At 53.9% G+C, this 17061-nt stretch overlaps 9 protein-coding genes across 9 annotated transcripts; 3 read left to right on the plus strand and 6 right to left on the minus strand.

The window, feature by feature from the left end:
- Nucleotides 1-676: 676 nt before the first annotated feature.
- Nucleotides 677-1993, minus strand: N7510_000469 (uncharacterized protein; the record flags this gene model as incomplete). Its single annotated transcript, XM_056972399.1, has 1 exon — nucleotides 677-1993. One exon carries the CDS (start codon nucleotides 1991-1993, stop codon nucleotides 677-679), a length of 1317 nt encoding a protein of 438 aa, XP_056837516.1.
- A 914-nt stretch (nucleotides 1994-2907) lies between these two features.
- Nucleotides 2908-4774, minus strand: N7510_000470 (NADP-dependent isocitrate dehydrogenase; the record flags this gene model as incomplete). Its single annotated transcript, XM_056972400.1, has 6 exons — nucleotides 2908-3332; nucleotides 3383-4055; nucleotides 4115-4148; nucleotides 4208-4218; nucleotides 4280-4315; nucleotides 4472-4774. Coding segments are annotated over 6 exons (1482 nt in total), but the record flags the coding sequence as incomplete, so codon positions are not given.
- An 802-nt stretch (nucleotides 4775-5576) lies between these two features.
- N7510_000471 (C-1-tetrahydrofolate synthase) lies at nucleotides 5577-8827 on the minus strand (the record flags this gene model as incomplete). The annotated part of the gene is made up of 5 exons (XM_056972401.1): nucleotides 5577-5685; nucleotides 5739-8266; nucleotides 8334-8371; nucleotides 8423-8443; nucleotides 8506-8827. 5 exons carry the CDS (start codon nucleotides 8825-8827, stop codon nucleotides 5577-5579), a joined length of 3018 nt encoding a protein of 1005 aa, XP_056837518.1.
- A 481-nt stretch (nucleotides 8828-9308) lies between these two features.
- tif34 (translation initiation factor eIF3 subunit i) lies at nucleotides 9309-10497 on the plus strand (the record flags this gene model as incomplete). Its single annotated transcript, XM_056972402.1, has 4 exons — nucleotides 9309-9335; nucleotides 9401-9919; nucleotides 9972-10088; nucleotides 10219-10497. 4 exons carry the CDS (start codon nucleotides 9309-9311, stop codon nucleotides 10495-10497), a joined length of 942 nt encoding a protein of 313 aa, XP_056837519.1.
- Nucleotides 10498-11175: 678 nt separating this feature from the next.
- Nucleotides 11176-11708, minus strand: mbf1 (multiprotein-bridging factor 1; the record flags this gene model as incomplete). Its single annotated transcript, XM_056972403.1, has 2 exons — nucleotides 11176-11484; nucleotides 11547-11708. 2 exons carry the CDS (start codon nucleotides 11706-11708, stop codon nucleotides 11176-11178), a joined length of 471 nt encoding a protein of 156 aa, XP_056837520.1.
- A 246-nt stretch (nucleotides 11709-11954) lies between these two features.
- On the minus strand, nucleotides 11955-12503 carry N7510_000474 (VOC family protein; the record flags this gene model as incomplete). The annotated part of the gene is made up of 1 exon (XM_056972404.1): nucleotides 11955-12503. The coding sequence occupies one exon, from the start codon at nucleotides 12501-12503 to the stop codon at nucleotides 11955-11957; it is 549 nt and encodes a 182-aa protein (XP_056837521.1).
- A 474-nt stretch (nucleotides 12504-12977) lies between these two features.
- Nucleotides 12978-13607, plus strand: N7510_000475 (NUDIX hydrolase; the record flags this gene model as incomplete). Its single annotated transcript, XM_056972405.1, has 1 exon — nucleotides 12978-13607. The coding sequence occupies one exon, from the start codon at nucleotides 12978-12980 to the stop codon at nucleotides 13605-13607; it is 630 nt and encodes a 209-aa protein (XP_056837522.1).
- Nucleotides 13608-13820: 213 nt separating this feature from the next.
- Nucleotides 13821-14471, minus strand: N7510_000476 (glutathione S-transferase family protein; the record flags this gene model as incomplete). Its single annotated transcript, XM_056972406.1, has 1 exon — nucleotides 13821-14471. One exon carries the CDS (start codon nucleotides 14469-14471, stop codon nucleotides 13821-13823), a length of 651 nt encoding a protein of 216 aa, XP_056837523.1.
- Nucleotides 14472-15470: 999 nt separating this feature from the next.
- N7510_000477 (SH3 domain-containing protein) lies at nucleotides 15471-16374 on the plus strand (the record flags this gene model as incomplete). Its single annotated transcript, XM_056972407.1, has 4 exons — nucleotides 15471-15530; nucleotides 15584-15977; nucleotides 16034-16261; nucleotides 16319-16374. The coding sequence occupies 4 exons, from the start codon at nucleotides 15471-15473 to the stop codon at nucleotides 16372-16374; spliced, it is 738 nt and encodes a 245-aa protein (XP_056837524.1).
- Between the last annotated feature and the right edge of the window lie 687 nt (nucleotides 16375-17061).

Raw genomic sequence — 17061 nt, forward strand, 5'->3', positions numbered from 1 at the left:
CTTCCGAAAGTTATGATTGGGCCAAAATAAAGTTATGATTAGCGACAATCTTCCGAGTCGCGCTCCGAGACATGGTTCATCCGCTAATCGTGGGGGTTGTGGTCGACGACTGGCTAGGCCCGCCGGTTGCTTTAACCATTACTCCATCTTAGAGAATTCTTCGCTATGACTCGTTATCTTTCTGAGTAGCACCCCGTTTCAGCCCGCGAAGATTCATGTTTCTCCTTCTGTCCGTCTGCCACTTCTGTTTAAGATAACACCTGGCGCCGGGCCCGAGGTTCGTCCGCTCGGTTCTCGTTCGGTCGGTCAATATTTTCTCTCTGACTGGACTATGGGCCAGGGACCTGACGGCTAGTTTGCACGGCAGATATCCTCCCCGGCGATCTCCCGGGTTTTCTTCCCGGTATTGCATGATCGGGACACGGGATCGGTTCCCGTGAATTATAACCGATCGATGATTTTCCCGGCGCCTAGACGGGCCTCTGTAGGCCTTAAATGCCACCTACCCAGGGATTTTGAGAGATAAGAGAGTCCTCTTAAGTAGATTTCGGAAAAGTGTTTATGTCGAATCCCACCAGTGACAATGACTGCCGGGTATGCGTTTCGCCAATCGCAGACAATTACACACTGAAATCTATATGTTCTTATCTGCACGCTCCAACAATGCCTGATCAAATCAAATTTTCGCTCTGAGGACAAGGCCCGTCCGACAAAACCTCGCAATCGTAATCCACACCGTCCCAACCATCATAGTCGCCGCCGCAAAGAGCTGCGCATAAAAGAACCCCCCATGATCCTTCGTCAGCAAAGCGCCTGCAATCGGATTCCCCGTCAGAGTCGCAAAACTCAGAATCGTCATTACCATCCCCAACTTGATACCGATCTTCTTCATGTCATCCGTGATAGAGGCGAGGGTTGCCGGGAACAGGGACTGCGTGCCCGCGGAGAAAATGCCGTAGAACACCACGAATGCATACAGTCCGCTGGTATCCGACACGGCGATCCAGCAGAATAGCATGACACTTGACATCAGCGTTGAGAGGATGAGGAGATTCAAGGGTCCTGTGCGGCGGTCTGCGATGAAGTTGGGTATCGTGCGCGCCAAGATACCCACCCCGTTTAGGATTAGGAGGAGGTCTATGGCTTCCTTCTCATTGAGGCCTATTATCTGGCGCGCAAAACTGGTGATATAGAAGAAGGCTATGTACAGTCCCCAGTAGTTGAGGTACATGCCGACGCTGAAAAAAACATATGCTTTCTCGCGGAAGGCGGCCCATTCGATTATGGGCCCGCTTCGGCGGGGAGGCACGCGCTGTTGGAAGAGGAAGAATGATGGGACCAGCATAGTTAGGGTTAAGAAGCCGAGGACACGCATTGTCCAGGCGTATCCGACGGTGGGAAGGAGTCTCTGGACGACAGCAGGGAAGATCAAGCCGCCCGTTGCAGAGCCCGCGGCTGCAAGTCCGACGCCAAGAGAGCGGCGCGTGGTGAAATACGTTGGCAGCAGGGAGAGTGGGGGGGAGAACATCAGGCCGAAGCCTAGACCCATGCAAACACCCTGGCTGAGGAGCAACTGCCAGTATGTTTTCGAAATGGAAGCCATGAAGATACCCAGGATATTAAGAATAGCGCCAGTGCCCCAGGTCAACTTAAAGAAGCCGGCGTCGACGGCTCGCCCGGAGAACGTGCCGATGAAGAAGAGTAGGAATACCTGGATGCTTCCGATCCAAGAGATGTTCGACGCTGACTCGTTCAGGAACCCTTCGTAGTATGTTTGGAACATCCCAAACGCGGTGATGTAGCCCCATGTATTGCAGACCGTGAAGTGGCCAGCCACGATCTGGCACCATGCTTGAAATCCGCCGTCAGGGGGTGGGCCAACTTCGCCTTCGGGGATTTGGACTCGAGCTTTCGAGAGAAGAATGCGAATAGCACTCTTGGGCTTCTCGTCCATGATTGGCGGAGAGTCTGGGGCCTTCTCGACCGTTTCCATGGTTGCGTCGGAGAATCTGGGTTTGGGGCTTGGCCATGTAGATTGGGGTGCTCTGTGGGTGCGGAGGACGAAGTACTGCCCCAGAAGAACGTGAAATAGGGCACGCGAAGGACCAGCAGTGAGAGACAGACTAAAAAACGAAAACTTCCTCTTTAAGTATTGTGCTGTCGAGAATCTAGGGAATCTCGTGAAGGAACAAGCGGGGAGATCAAGGAAGAGTGGTATCGTTAGATCCCAAAGGCTGATATAGTGAGTATTAATACTGTTAATCCCGAAGCTACATGCAGCATTACAAATAGGGGATTTGTGGCTACGGCGATCCTCAATTTGTCCGGCCTGCCTCGCTCCGAGCTTGTAATGGGATAGGCTATTTTGGACCCTACTCGGGCCAAGCACTTCGGCCAAAGTTGAACTCGCCGATGATCTTCCTTGTTTGCGCTTTTACCCCTGCCCCTAAGACAATCGCAAATTTCTTCCGATAATTATTATAAGTCAGGGATACGGCTCACGTTCTATGCCCGTCCCTGGACTAACTTTCTTCTTCACAACCCGCCTCGTCAGACTGGCGTGAACCGTTGTCAAAGCTTGGCAACATTTTTACCTTTTACGGCTAGTAGGAACGAAGTATAGCTACGTGTGGGGGCGGCAATTTCCACGTTCTAGATGAAAGGAGGGCAATGCCGCCCCTAAACAGTGATGTGTAGAGATAGATTGAGCCGGTAAGCACACGAGCACCAAGGAAACATGTTCATTTTCATCTCAACAGCTGTACAAGTCCACGTACCTGTCGTCTGCACATAAACAGGATCACAATCACATCTACAATCAAATGCAGACTCTGGTCTTTGAGAGATCTAGCGAGATATCATATTTAAGCAAAGCCAAAAGAAAAAAGTCAAGATCAGCAACGGGCTCTACAGACGGGCCTTGAGGTTGGACTTCAGCCTCCGCTCAACGGCGGCCATGTACTCCCCAGTCGTAACCCAGGCCTCGCGGTCCTTGCGGCCGCAGGCCAGAGCCAGGTCCTTGGTCATGATGCTTTCCTCGTTAACGACGTCAACGCAGGCGCGCTCGAGCTCCTCGGCGAAGGCGACGACATCGGGGGTGTTGTCGAGCTTGCCGCGCTGAACCAGGCCGCGGGTCCAGGCGAAGATCGAGGCGATGGGGTTGGTGGAGGTCTCGCGGCCTTTCTGGTGCTCACGGTAGTGGCGGGTCACGGTGCCGTGGGCGGCTTCCGATTCGAATGCCTCGCCGGTCGGGGTGACCAGCGTCGAGGTCATCAGGCCGAGGGAGCCGAAGCCCTGGGCGACGATGTCGGACTGGACGTCACCGTCGTAGTCTGGGAGTTTGCGTTAGAGAGAGATCAAAGAATGGAGGAAAGGGACGCACTCTTCAGGGCCATGACGAAGCCGCCCTCGCTCTTGATCATCTGGGCGACCATGTCGTCGATCAGACGGTGCTCGTACCAGATCTTCTTGGCCTCAAAGTCCTTGGCGTAGTCCTTCTCGTAGATCTCCTGGAAGATGTCCTTGAAGCGACCATCGTACTTCTTCAAGATGGTATTCTTGGTGCTCATGTACAGAGGCAGACCCTTCATCAGGGCCATCTGGAAGCTGGCATGGGCGAAGCCCGAGATGGACTCGTCGGTGTTGTACTGGCACTGAGTGACACCGCCGCCCTGGAAGTCGTATACCTGGATCTTCTCGGGCTCGCCGCCCGCCGGGGTGTAGACCAGCTCGAGCTTACCGGGGCCGGGGATCACCCGGTCCTGGGCTCGGTACTGGTCGCCAAAGGCGTGACGGCCGATGACAATGGGCTTGGTCCAGCCGGGAACCAGGCGGGGGATGCGGGGGATGAGGATGGGCTCGCGGAAAACGGTACCGCCGAGGATGTTACGGATGGTGCCGTTGGGCGAGAGCCACATCTTCTTCAGCTTGAACTCCTCCACACGGGCCTCATCGGGCGTGATGGTGGCGCACTTGACACCGACACCGTACTTCTTGATGGCCTCGGCAGCCTCGACGGTGACCTTGTCATCGGTCTGATCACGGTATTCCAGACCCTATGATTCCAGCGACGATCAGCATCCGGTCCCTGTCGACATCCTAGTGTTGTTCTTACCAGATCGTAGTACTTCAGATCAACATCCAGGTACCTGATTGGCGATTCTCAGCGATCATGCATGCAGAAGATCCGGCCCAACGAGCCACTTACGGCAGAATCAACTAGAACGAGGCCGAGTTAGTCTCGGTTGAAAGGGCATCTGCAGGGATAGTTCCGACGTACCTTTTCCCGAATTTCCTGCCAGATAATCCGGGTCATCTACAGAAACAGGAAGTAGATCCCTTCGGTTAGTCTGATTGGCACATGAAGGGCTCTGGCCCCCCCGTGTTTCCCCGCGTTCGACACCCAAAATGATGCACAGGCTTGTGACACGGGGAGCAGAGAGTTTGAGCTATAAGAAGGGTCCTTTCGTACCTCGTCACCATCCAGTTCCACCACCGGGTTCTTGACCTTGATCTTGCTCTCGGACGCCATGGTGCGGGTTTGAGTGAGAGTCACTGGGGAAGCTCCGGACCAGCGGGAAGAGGCAGCAACACGGGAGAGAGAGATGGACGAGAGAGATCTCTGAGCCTGAGCAGTGAAGGAGGGTGACAAAGAAGAGGAAGAAAGAGAGGAAGAACAGAGGAAGCGAGAAGAGCAGAGAGGGGCAGCGGCGGGAGGGGAAGCCAGTCGGCGGGCGGCGACGGCGGAACTGGACCGAAGGGCATTCATTATTATGGCTGGCGGTCAATGGCGCGAATCTGGGCTCGGAAGGAAAGTCAGCGACAGGAGGACACTGTTTTCGGGTTGCGTTTTCGCGCCTGTCGACTACCCGAGGTGTGTCGGCTCCAGGGAACGGCTGGTGGAGCCAGACAGCGCGTCAGAAAGGCACGCCAGAGCCGGGGCAGAACGGGAGGGTTCGGAGGTCCGAAGGGTGCGAAACTGGGGCAAAGCGACTGTATGCACTTACCAAGTGTTTTGCTTGCTGGCCGGGTAGGAGGAGGGAGAGAAGGGGGAAGAAGGATAAGCCGGATGGATGGAAGGTTGGGGCAGCGGGCGCCCTTTATGAACCAAGTAACGCTAGAGTCGTAGCAGGAATCGCTGAAAGTGCCGAAGCCGGACTATCAATCACGAGACGCTGAACTCGCGACTTTGACTCTTACAATTGTGAACATTTCGCATCTTTTGACTTGGTGCTCTTTCACCGGTCTACTCTGAAAGTTCAAGTGGAGCAGAGTCCACTTCCGGAGTTGCGCTCTCTGCTCCGCGGCCAACTCGGTTGCCGGGGGCGGGAAACGAACAGTCGAGTGTGTTGATGGGAAGCGTACACGAACTATAGACCATCACAAAGAATTCCAAGAGGACCTAGTGATAGCGGTAGGATTCCATTGCATTATTCATCATGCTCGTCACAATGTTGAAATTCGGTCTACTACGATAAATTACTTACTTCCGGTTTGACGCCACCCTGCGCAATGTATGTGTTGAAAGTCGCCCCAGCAGAAACATCCTATATACAATCCTCCATCTATATATCTCTCTAGAACAGTCCGTCGATCTCCCCGGTCTCGGTGTCAATGTCCACATTTAGATATCCCGGGGCGGTCGGAAGGCCGGGGATGGTCTGGATGTCGGCGGCCAGGGCGTAACTATAAGAGGAGTGAGTAGGAGACTATGGAAGGCACGCGAGAAATAAACTCACAGATATCCGGCACCAACGGCCAGTCGAACGTCCCGGATGGGCACGGTGAACCCAGATGGCGCGCCCTTGAGGGCCGGGTCGTGACTGAGCGAGTACTGCGTCTTGGCCACACAGATCGGCAGGTTGCTGAAGCCCTGCTGGGTGTAGGTGTCGACCTTCCTCTGTGCCAGCTCGCTGAACTCGACCTTCTCGGCGCCGTACATGGCCTTGCCGATGCGCTCGATGCGCTCCTGGATGCTGCCGTTCAGGTCGTACAGCAGCTGGAAGTTCTTGGGCTTGGAACTGGCCGCCATCACGCCCTTGGCCAGATCAATGGCGCCCGCACCACCCTCAGCCCAGTGGTTGGCGGGGATGGCGTCCTCGGCGCCCGCCGCCATGGCCTCTTCCCGGATGACGGCGATCTCGGCGTCGGTATCGGTCTCCATGCGGTTGATGGCGACCACGACGGGGACGCCATACTGTCGGGCATTGGCGATGTGCTTGCGCATATTGACACATCCCTTCCGGAGGATCTCGACGTTTTCAGTGCGGTAGATCTCGTGCAGAGCAGCGCCGGGGCTGATCTCGGGACCACCGCCGTGGACCTTGAGCGCGCGGACCGTGGCCACGATGACCACGGTGTCCGGGGACAGACCGGACGATCGGCACTTGATGTTGAAGAAACGTTCGCCGCCCATGGTAAAGTCGAAGCCGGCCTCGGTGACGACAAAGCCGGTCTTATCATCGTGATCCTCATCGGGCTCAGTACCAGCCAGCTTGAGGGCCAGCTTGTCCGCAATGACGGAGCTGGCGCCAATACTGATGTTGGCGAAGGGGCCGGCGTGCACCAGAACCGGAGTTCCCTCCAAACTTTGCATCAGGTTTGGCTTGATGGCATCCTTCATCAGAGCGGCAAGGGCACCGCCGGCACCAATGTCGTCGCAGGTGACCGGGTCGCCGTTCTTCGAGGTGGCAACCACCATGCGGCCAAGCCGCTCACGCATGTCTTCCAGGTTGTTGCTCAGAGCCAGGATGGCCATGCACTCACTGGCAACGGAGATATCAAAGCCTGTCTCCCGCGAGAGACCCTTCTCGGTGGGCGCTTGGCCCACCGTGATGCCACGCAGGTGACGGTCGTTGACATCGAGCACGCGGCGCCAGGTGATGGTCGCCGGGTCGATGTCCAGACGGGCAAATCGGTGGATCTCGTCCTCGGTAAGCTCATTCGGGTCCGTCTTCTCAATTCCAAGCTTCTTGAGTCGTCGGAACATGATGGGCTGGAACTCGCGCTTGCCCTTCTTGGTAGGTACCAGACGCTTGTAGAGGGCACCGTCCTTCTGCGTAGACTCATGGAACATGCGGGTCTCGATGGCTGCGGCGAGAAGGTTGTTGGCGGCGGTAATGGCGTGGATATCACCCGTCAAATGCAGGTTGAATTCGTCCATCGGAATGACTTGGCTGTATCCACCACCGGCAGCGCCTCCCTTGATACCAAATGTAGGGCCCTGGCTGGGCTGTCGCACATTGGCGAAGGTAATACGGTTCAGGTGAGCACCCAGAGCTTGGGTGAGACCCAGCGTCGTAGTTGACTTGCCCTCACCAAGCGGAGTAGGAGTAATGCCACAGACCAAGATATAGCGGCCATTGCGGCGGTGGGCGAGTCTGTCAATGACATCAAGACTGACCTTGGCCTTGGTGTGACCGTAGGGCTCCAGCTCGTGAGGAGCGACACCAATCTCGGCGGCGACCTGGGTGATGGGCTTGGGGTACTGGGCGCGCGAGATGGCAATATCCGAGGGCACAGGGCGCTCCAGCCGGATGGGCAGGGGGGTAATGTGACGGTCCTTCTGTTTCGCAAAGTAGGTCTTGGCGGAATGAACCACGTTCTTTAGCAGCATGGCCACTGTCATGGGGCCAACACCACCAGGAACCGGGGTGATCTGCGAGGCCACCTGCGAGGCCGACTCAAAGTCCACATCGCCAACCAGACGCTGCCCAGACTTCTTGGTCTCATCGGGCTTGTAGTTGATGCCAACATCAATGACCACAGCCCCAGGCTTCAGCCAATCTCCCTTGACAAATTCCGTCCTTCCAATTGCCGCGACAACAATATCAGCAGTCTTGAGGACACGCCCAATATCCGGGGTCTTCGAGTGGCACAGGGTCACGGTAGCATCTGCGTTCTTGAGGAGGTAGCTCACAGGGCTGCCGACAATATCACTGCGTCCCAAGACAACGGCCTCCTTGCCCGCGGGGTCGACACCGCTGGCCTTGAGCAACTCCATCACGGCCAGCGGGGTACAAGGGGTGAAGAGCGGACGGCCGCCTCGCTTGGCCAGCTCGCCAATGTTGATTGCACCAAATCCATCGACATCCTTCTCGTCCGCAACGGCCGACGTCACAGGATGTTCCGACATGTGGGCGGGGAGGGGCAGTTGGACAAGGATACCATGCACGGCGGGGTCATTGTTGGCCTTGGTGATCTCCTGGATGAGCTCCAGCTGCGTAGTTGACTCGGGCACATTGATCAGCGTGCAGAGGATATTGGCCTAGCACACGGAAGGAAGTTTTAGTGAGTGGTCCGGGCAGAGATTGATGCATTGGCGAAAAACATACCTCCTCGGCCGCCTTCAGCTTCATGCGCACATAGGTACCTAAGCCACATTAGCGTAAGTGCCACTGCAAGCTTACGAGACAGGACTAACTCGAATCGGACCGGCTGCCAACTATATCAAGCATTGGCGTCAGCATTTGTATTTTTCTTTCGTCGTTACTTCCGAAGACATACCTTGGAAGATGACCAGACTCGGCTTGAACCGGGGGTTGGTCACTTGAATGTTCTCAATCTCCTCTTTTAAGCTCCCACGGATGCTTTTGGCAATGGCGGTGCCATCAATCTTGGCAGCAGCCATGGCGGAATTGGAGAATTTGCAACGGGAGGAGGCGGGGCGGAGAGAAAGGCGTTTGACGCGCAGTGGAGATCCGGCGGAACCGAATGCTCTGCGCGCGGGGAAGGAATGAAGGATCGAAGGAGAAGAGTCGATGGGGACAGAAGGAGGAAGACGAAGACGATAGAGAGAACGGTAGCGGGGTAGCGTGGCGGGGAACATAAGAATGATTTGGTGTAGCTGGTTGGGTGGGCGGGACGCACGTGAAGATTGGGATAGGAGTCTCGACAGGGGAAGAGGGAAGGATAGGAAGGAGTCCCGGAGGGTGGTGATGATGATGCCTGATCATATACACACACAAATGGACTCGAATCAACCCTCAGTCACACACACCCTGTAAGCCCTTTCAGATGTGGTCTGGTGTCGCATGGAACACCACAGCGTAGGCCATCCGGTAGAATAGATTGTTGCCTGAGGCATCCAGGGTCCTCTAGGGCTAGGTCTGCGTCACATCACGTGCCGATACCGGACTAACCTCAATCCGAAACAACGATACGGCGATACCAACAACGAGGCTTGGCAGCGCGGGAGTGTGCGATCAAATTCATCAAAGAAAGTCTCTCGGTCATCCTCCCACCCCCCACCTCATCCTTCCCCCCGTTTCTGTCGACTCCCGAGTCGCATCCCATTTCGCCTGAGAGAGATGCGGCCTATTCTACTGTCGGGCCATGTGCGTTGCCGCCCTCGCGAAATCTCGTCGGATCCACAAAGGAAGAAGCTAACGAAGAACCCCAGGAACGGTCCCTGAATCAAATCAAGTTCAACCGCGATGGCGACCTCCTATTCTCCGTGGCCAAAGACAAGATTGTGTGTGCGTGGTGGTCCGCCAACGGCGAGCGTCTGGGTACCTACAACGGCCACCAGGGTGCTATCTGGACCGTTGACGTGAGCCCCAACACCGTCCTCTTGGCGACCGGTTCGGCAGACAATACGGTGCGGCTATGGAACATCAAGACAGGCGAGTGCGTCAAGGTCTGGGAGTTCCCCACTGCCGTCAAGCGCGTGGCCTTTTCGCCGGATGGTAGCAAGTTGCTGGCGGTAACGGAGAAGCGGATGGGTTTCCTGGGTACGATTGCGGTGCTCGATATCGCCTACGGAGATGGACAAGGTGGAAACCTGAACGAGCAGGCCGACGAGCCGAGCTTGCGCATCACTTGCACTGAGAGCAAGGCGACCGTCGCCGGGTGGAGTTTCTTGGCCAAGTACATCATCGCGGGACACGAGGATGGCAGTGTCAGCCAGTATGACCCGAAGGTGCGTATTTCTTTTATCCGGGGCGCTGGACTTATACTGATGTGGCCGATAGACTGGAGAGCAGCTGGAGACCATGCAGGCGCACGAGTTCGACCACCAGATCAACGACCTCCAATTCTCCCCCGACCGCACCTACTTCATCACTGCCTCCAAAGACAAGTCCGCCAAGGTATGCCTCGCTCACATGTCTATGCAAGTGCCCCAACTGACCATTCTTAGCTCATGTCTGCCCGCAACCTCGCCATCCTCAAAACCTACACTGCCGACACCCCCTCAACACCGCCACCGTCACACCAAAGAAGGACTTCGCGATTCTGGGCGGTGGCCAGGCCGCCATGGATGTCACCACCACCTCCGCCCGCCAGGGTAAATTCGAGGCCCGTTTCTACCACCGCATTTTTGAGGACGAGATCGGCCGTGTCCGTGGCCACTTCGGTCCTCTGAATACCATCGACGTCCACCCCGCCGGCACCGCTTATGCTTCTGGTGGTGAGGACGGCTACGTCCGCGTCCACCACTTCGACAAGCCGTACTTTGACTTCATGTATGAGGTGGAGCGGGAGCAGATGCGGAAGTAGGAGGAATATGTGTTTTATGAAGTGAAAAAAGAAAGAAAGAAACAAGACTCACATGATGAGTCTGGCATACGGGAATGAGATGATGGGACACGATTTCCTCGTTTCATTGATTCCATGATCACTCGGAGTTGGTACCCTTTTTTTATTATGTTATTGATTTTTTTTGGCCTAATCAAAAGACGGCATGCTTCATTCTTCTTCACCTTTTGATGAGAGACACGGTTCTATCTGAAGAGGGTACGGGTAAATAGACAAAACGAGGCTTCTAGAAGCATTCAAATATCGTGCCCAACTGGTGTAGAGCTTCCGGAAGCATTACTTCTGTTTTCAAGAGCGCATGTCAGTCTCCAGCAGGTCATCCAATTCTTATGATGCCGAGAGAGTACAAACCAATCTACTATTTCGTGGCAATGGCAATGGCAATGTAAAAAACATGAGGTATCTCGTTTATGCACTTTTATAAAGTTTTCTCTAAACCGAGTCCATGCAAGGCCAGCGCTAATCCGACCAGCTGAAAAACAAAAAATCAAAATCCCTCATGTAAAAAAAGCGGACATGACATGACAATCATCGAATGCGTGCGGGAAATCCAATTGAGCAGGAAAAAGGGTTGGGAGGCAAATATCCCTCATCCATCCCCAAGAACCAGAAAGAAAAAGCGGGCACGTTCACTCCCCTCTATTTCTTCTTGGGGAACTTCTCCTTCCCGATATCGGCGCCACGTAGCTTCACATTCAGCACGCGCTCCATAGCACTGAGAACCTTCTGATCGGGGGTGGCGGTACCACGCTCAAAATCCTGGACGATGGAGACGGTGGTGTTGCACTTGGTGGCGAGGTCCTTCTGCGACATCTTGATGCCCTCCTCGTTGCGGCGCTTCTTGATCGCGTCTGCGACGGCGAACCCGACCGTCTTGGGCTTGACGATTTCGTCGCTGCGGTCCACTTTCGTCAGGTGCTGTCCTTCGCCGCTGCCGGAGCCTTTGGCCTAGAGAGTGGAATCGGTCAGGAAAATGATAACAGCATAATGGGGAGAGGGAGCAAACATACTGCGTTGCCGGTGGCGAACTTCTTCTCTGTCCCGATCACCAGGCCCTGACGCTGGGCGGCGTTGAGGGCGCTCTTGCCCTTGACGACTGTCTCGCGGGATGCGGCACCACCAGCGCCACGAGCCTTGCTGCCGATCTTGGTAACGGTGTCCCAGTCGCTCATTGTGTCGGTTGTTGATGCTGTTGCGGGTGTGTGAAAGGGTGTATGTGGGTGTGTGTATGTGCGGTAGTGGAGTAAGTGACGTTGATGTTGATCGTGTGAGAGAAAGGAAGACTTGGAGATTATATAAATGATGACACATTGGAAACTTCTCGAATGTGGTTTAGTGTGGGTGACCAAATGCGGTGTCCGCTGTTTAGGGTTCCTGCCTGGGGCATCATTATCGTAGTATACAACCTGGGATACTAACTACCACTTCCTCTGACACAACACCACCCGATACCCATCCGGATCCTCAATGGTCACCCCCCACGTCTCCCAGTATGAGTTCCTCGCCGTGACCCTTTTGCCACCCGCCTGAACTAGGTTCCCCACCACGGTCTCATCAACCGGCCCTTCCAGATAGAGAACGAGGAGATCCTCCTCCGTCGGACGGGGCTGAATCTCAGGATCATCATCATTAACCTGCACCAGTTCCAGATGCCATGCCGCATCCTTCCACCCCACCATGAGCAGATAATGCCCGCCCTCCCCTGGATGCGGAGCTAAATCCGTGCGCCAGAGGACTTCCAGTCCCAGTCCATTGACCCAAAACTGTTCCGCCGCCGCCAGAGACTTAACCGGGCGTGCAACACGGATGTGACTGCTTGGTGTGGGAAATTTGCCTTTTCCGCGCTCTGCTGCGATGGGTGGCAAAGGTTGTGCTTTTGCCGGCAATTGGTCCGATGCTGCAACTACTTGATCGGTTTGTGTGATGGCCTTTTCGACATCGCGTTCCTTGCTTCCGAAGCTGTCCATTCTAGTTGATATGTAGATGGTTGGGAGATGTCTGGAGTACACAAAGACGGGGATCAGATCAACCCTAAGTAGGTTGAGGTTTATTACCCTGGCCTTGTTGGCTGCATTCCGCACTGTTACATCTGTCTAATATATCTTCTGTGATTATTCTAGCCCTCTGGGCTGACAAATGTAGTCTTCCTATTAATTGGTTAACTATGTCTGCCCTCATTAGGCAGCGAACCTGTTCGTATTCAGTGCGGGGGCAACACGAGAACGAAACTCAAACTTCACCGAGTCAGTCATGCACTCAGTGGGTTGAACCACTATATTCTAAAGCTATCATTTCCCCTTCGGTAGCACCAACCATGCAAAATCTCGCAAACTAAAATTTTTCCTAGCAGCTTTCCTGTATTCTGGGGGTTCGTGGTTTTTACCAGCTACCGAAACGATAGCCGGAAAGTCTGATGCTGATTATGGAGTGGCTTTCCAGATATGGCCCACGATTATTTTCCTATTGTCACCGAAAGCGGGACTTGTCACGTCGCAAAGCGTCTTGAGAAACTCAATCTCAACCAACCATGGGTGTCATACCTGAAGGACTTGAAAGAGGATCAGGATCCTAATGGTTCGAAGGACACCGGCAAAATAGCCGGTATGAAGGACATGGACAAGGTAACCGGCATTAGCGTTAGAGGCTGGATTTGCGACTGGGAGGGGGACAAGGTTAAGGTCCTCCTCGGACAACGGGCGGCAATGGACTCATCTCCAGGTCTTCACGAGGCATTTGGAGGGAAATGTGATCCTGGGGAAAGTATCCCGGGAGCTTTGATTCGTGAATTCCGCGAGGAAACCGGCCAGGACATTTTATGTATACAAGCCTTCCTCGGGGGTGAGGTCTTTCTTACTCCGACTTCTAAGCGATGGATTGTCCAGCTTCATTTCCTAGTCCAGGTTCAACGGACCGGAGAGTCTCAAGGCTTTCATATTCGGTTGAGACCGGAAGAGCATCAGGCTTATATTTGGGCTTCTGAGAAACTCGGTGGTTTGAATGGCATTCAGTTCACGAATGCTACCAAAAGCCATTTCGAGTCCGCTGTTACAGCTTTTCGAGGGAGACCCTAGATGATTGAGGGAACAACACTTGAGTCATCTAAATGCCGCGCTAATTAAACACACTTGTTCATCGAAAACCTCTGTACTTTCAGTATAACATTCGTTTGCAGCCTGGTATCATGCGCCTGACCAGAAATACTTCGTTACCGCAATAAAATGTATCTTTATACTAGCCACTCTGTTGGCTATGTTCCTTATAGGTCGATAGTCCGCCTGAATAATTCAATCCAAAACACGCAGCTCCCCGTAGTCCACCATCACATGCTCCCGGTAGGCAGCACGAGAAGTGAGCATATCATAATACCGACGAAGATGAGGACGGTCCTTGCGAGTAATCGGAATATCAAAATATCGGAACAAGACATGACCGAACTGAATATCAGCCAGCGTGAGCGTGTCACCAGCTATAAACTGCGCACGCGACAACTGCACTTCCGCAATATCCAGAAAATAATCCAGACGAGAGATACCTTCCTGTATTGCTTTCGCATTCTGCTTTGAAGGCGCAGTCCTCACAATGCTCCAGAAGATCGGCCCTGTAAAAGCCCCACCGACATTCAGCTTCGACCACTCGGCCCATTTGTCGACTTGGGCTCGAGCCACCGGATCCTTCGGCCAGAATTCATCGGTGCCATAACGCGCTGCTAGATAGCGAGTGATTGCGCCTGTCTCCCATATGGGCTCGCCGCCGCCGTCTCGGAGAACGGGGACGGTGCCATTGGGGTTCATGGCGAGGAATTCGGGTGTGTCATTGCCCCCGTAGCGGTGGCCCACATCGTGGCGTTTGTAGGGGAGGCCGAGTTCCCCGATGCACCACATCAGAGCTTGGACGTTGGACGATGTTCGTCGTCCCCAAACTTCTAGAGCAGCCATTTTGGGGTCGGATATAAGGGATGAGCGCGGCTATGGGCAAAGTGTGATCTACTGAAGTTGAGGGCAGTATGAGTCAGCTGTGTGTTGACGTGGGTGGTACGGATGATGAAGAGGAAGGATGATCGTCGGAGGGCTAGTAACTAGACTGTCACGTGGATATGTACTCCTAGCCAGCGTCGAATTGTATATTATTTGGGAAGAGCTGTGAACAAGTTCACGATATTGACCCTTCTATTGCTTATGCGAAAAACAGCTCCAGCCTACCAACACCTTTGGTCATCGGGGGTTCATTGTATACATTTCGGCCCTGTCTAAAGAGAAACTCTCAAGCTTTTCCAAAGACATAGATATAAAGAGACAGGCATTGGATTCAAAAACACCTGGGTCCTCAAGATCGAGAAATACAAGAGTAGCCCCAAAGTTAGTGAATCATAACCCCAATAAGCGGCCTTTGGCTCGGAGTCAAGTGCCTCGAGCGGGATCGACACCGCTTTGGGGTGTTTGTCTCGCAAGAGAACTCTTTGCTGTGCGTGGCAATGGCCAGAGACTCCATCATGCAGAGTAGGAGGGAAGGTGAGAGCTTGACGGAAGAAGGAAAAGAAAAGTATGGGTAGGAAGATGGAGAGTATAGATATAATTATGCCTCTGGCTTGTCCAAATTTCAGGCGTTCCCTTGTCCTTCAACTAACACATTATATAATTGCTAGAATATATCCAAGCAACTACTGTGCATTAATTACTCTACCTACTAACACTAAAGCAAGAGATAGTTGCATGTAGTGATGAAGTTAGTGGTGGTTAACTAAGTCAGTCCGTCTGTCAGTGATGGGGCGAATCAGCGCCCAGCCAGGTAATCCACTGCTTGGCCTGCGCCTCCATCACTCACTCCCTCTCGTCCTTGGCACATACCTGCACATCTCCTTCGCTTTTTTCATCTTCAATACCTGTGATTTTCTTCGCCGATACTCTCTCTCTCTTTCTCTTTCTGTATCACCAATAATGGCCTCCAGCGGATTCACAACAGCAATGACCACGCGGTCGCTCCGCATGGTGCGGACGGTCTGTCCCTGTAGCCTACATTCATGTCAAGCAGTTGGCTGACTCTTAACCAGGAACTTGAATTCCTCGCCGATGCCTCTGTCATTACCTCACAGCAGCTCTCATCGATTCTCTCACAGCTACCGTCCGAGTCCGACGCTCGTTCTCTGGTCCAAGAACAACAACCCTCACCGCAGCCAATCCAACCGGTGCAACATCTACCCATCCAAACGCAGCCTCCTCCTGCCCCTTATTCGCCCCCAGCCTCGAGAACATCGATGAATGAGAAGTCCAGTCTGCACAACCAATACGCAAGCCCGCCCCCTCAGCCCCCACCAGCCTATCCTCAGGTCCCGCCGATCACGGGCCTAGCGACGGCTCTGTACGCGTATACACCGACCGACCCAGGTGATCTGGCCATCCAGCCGCGCGATCGTATTCAGGTTATCGAACACATGAATGAGGACTGTATGTCTGACTTTTTAGCTGCACGTATTGGGACTTGAAGCTGACTAGTCTCTCAGGGTGTCGAGGCCGCAACGAGCGGACTAATCTCGAAGGAATCTTCCCCAGAAGCTACGTGGAACTGTTGAATGAGAAACAACCGGTTTCATCGCCCGCGCCTACAAATTATGGAAATATGCCGCTGGAAGTCAGCCAAGGTGGATCGTCTAGTGCGCAGCCCAATGATCCCAAATCGGATAAGTTCCAGCAAGGGGGCAAGAAGTTTGGCAAGAAACTGGGCAATGCCGGTATGTGTCACAGCAACAGCTTGGTTTTTGGCGGATTGAGACTAACTGCCATTCCAGCAATCTTCGGTGCGGGTGCTACTGTCGGCTCCAACATTGTCAACAGCATCTTCTGATTAGTACCGTGGCGGTGTATGCTCTATGATGTAAGATGTTGATCGGAATACGGCTCTTTTTCATTTTTTTATCTCATCGAAACGGCGTTGGGGTCTTCGTTTTGGTCTGGATGGACAAACTGGCTTGGTCGGAGGTAACTATTCGCAGGCGGATGATTTTCCAAATCCCATAGACCGTTTACTCGAGCTTCAATACAAACAGGCTTGTTATCACCTCATGCCACTGAATTATAAATAAATATAACCTCTTCTCGCCCCCAATTGTAGTAACGCGCGTGGCTTCAGTCTAATCCAGCGCTATAACGCACCGGTCCTGACAATTGAGCCGCATGTATTTCTTCACAGCGCCACCCTCAAGAGCGCGGACATCGCACGGGAGCCTATAATAACAAGCCCTAAGAAGTCATTTGACCAGGGCTAATGATCGCCGGAGCACTGAGCCCCATTCAATTTATGCACTAGCCACATGCGAGGTATACATTCCTCGCAACCCGCATAATGGCTCACAGCCACAGCGCTCCGTCATTCGGGTTCATGAAATTAGGGAAGCGAATTGAAACTCGATCGTCGAGCCGTGCCGTCGCTCCGGGCCGAGCGTCTAAGCGAGCGATATGATAAGTGCCCCAAGTTGTCGCAGCGCTTACATACATGCACTAGTCAGTTAGCGGTTTCATGGATTGCTAGAAA

The sequence above is a fragment of the Penicillium lagena genome (genome assembly GCF_028827675.1).
Source record: "Penicillium lagena strain IBT 129212 chromosome Unknown utg000001l_segment0_segment0, whole genome shotgun sequence".
In the NCBI taxonomy this organism is placed as follows: Eukaryota; Fungi; Ascomycota; class Eurotiomycetes; order Eurotiales; family Aspergillaceae; genus Penicillium; species Penicillium lagena.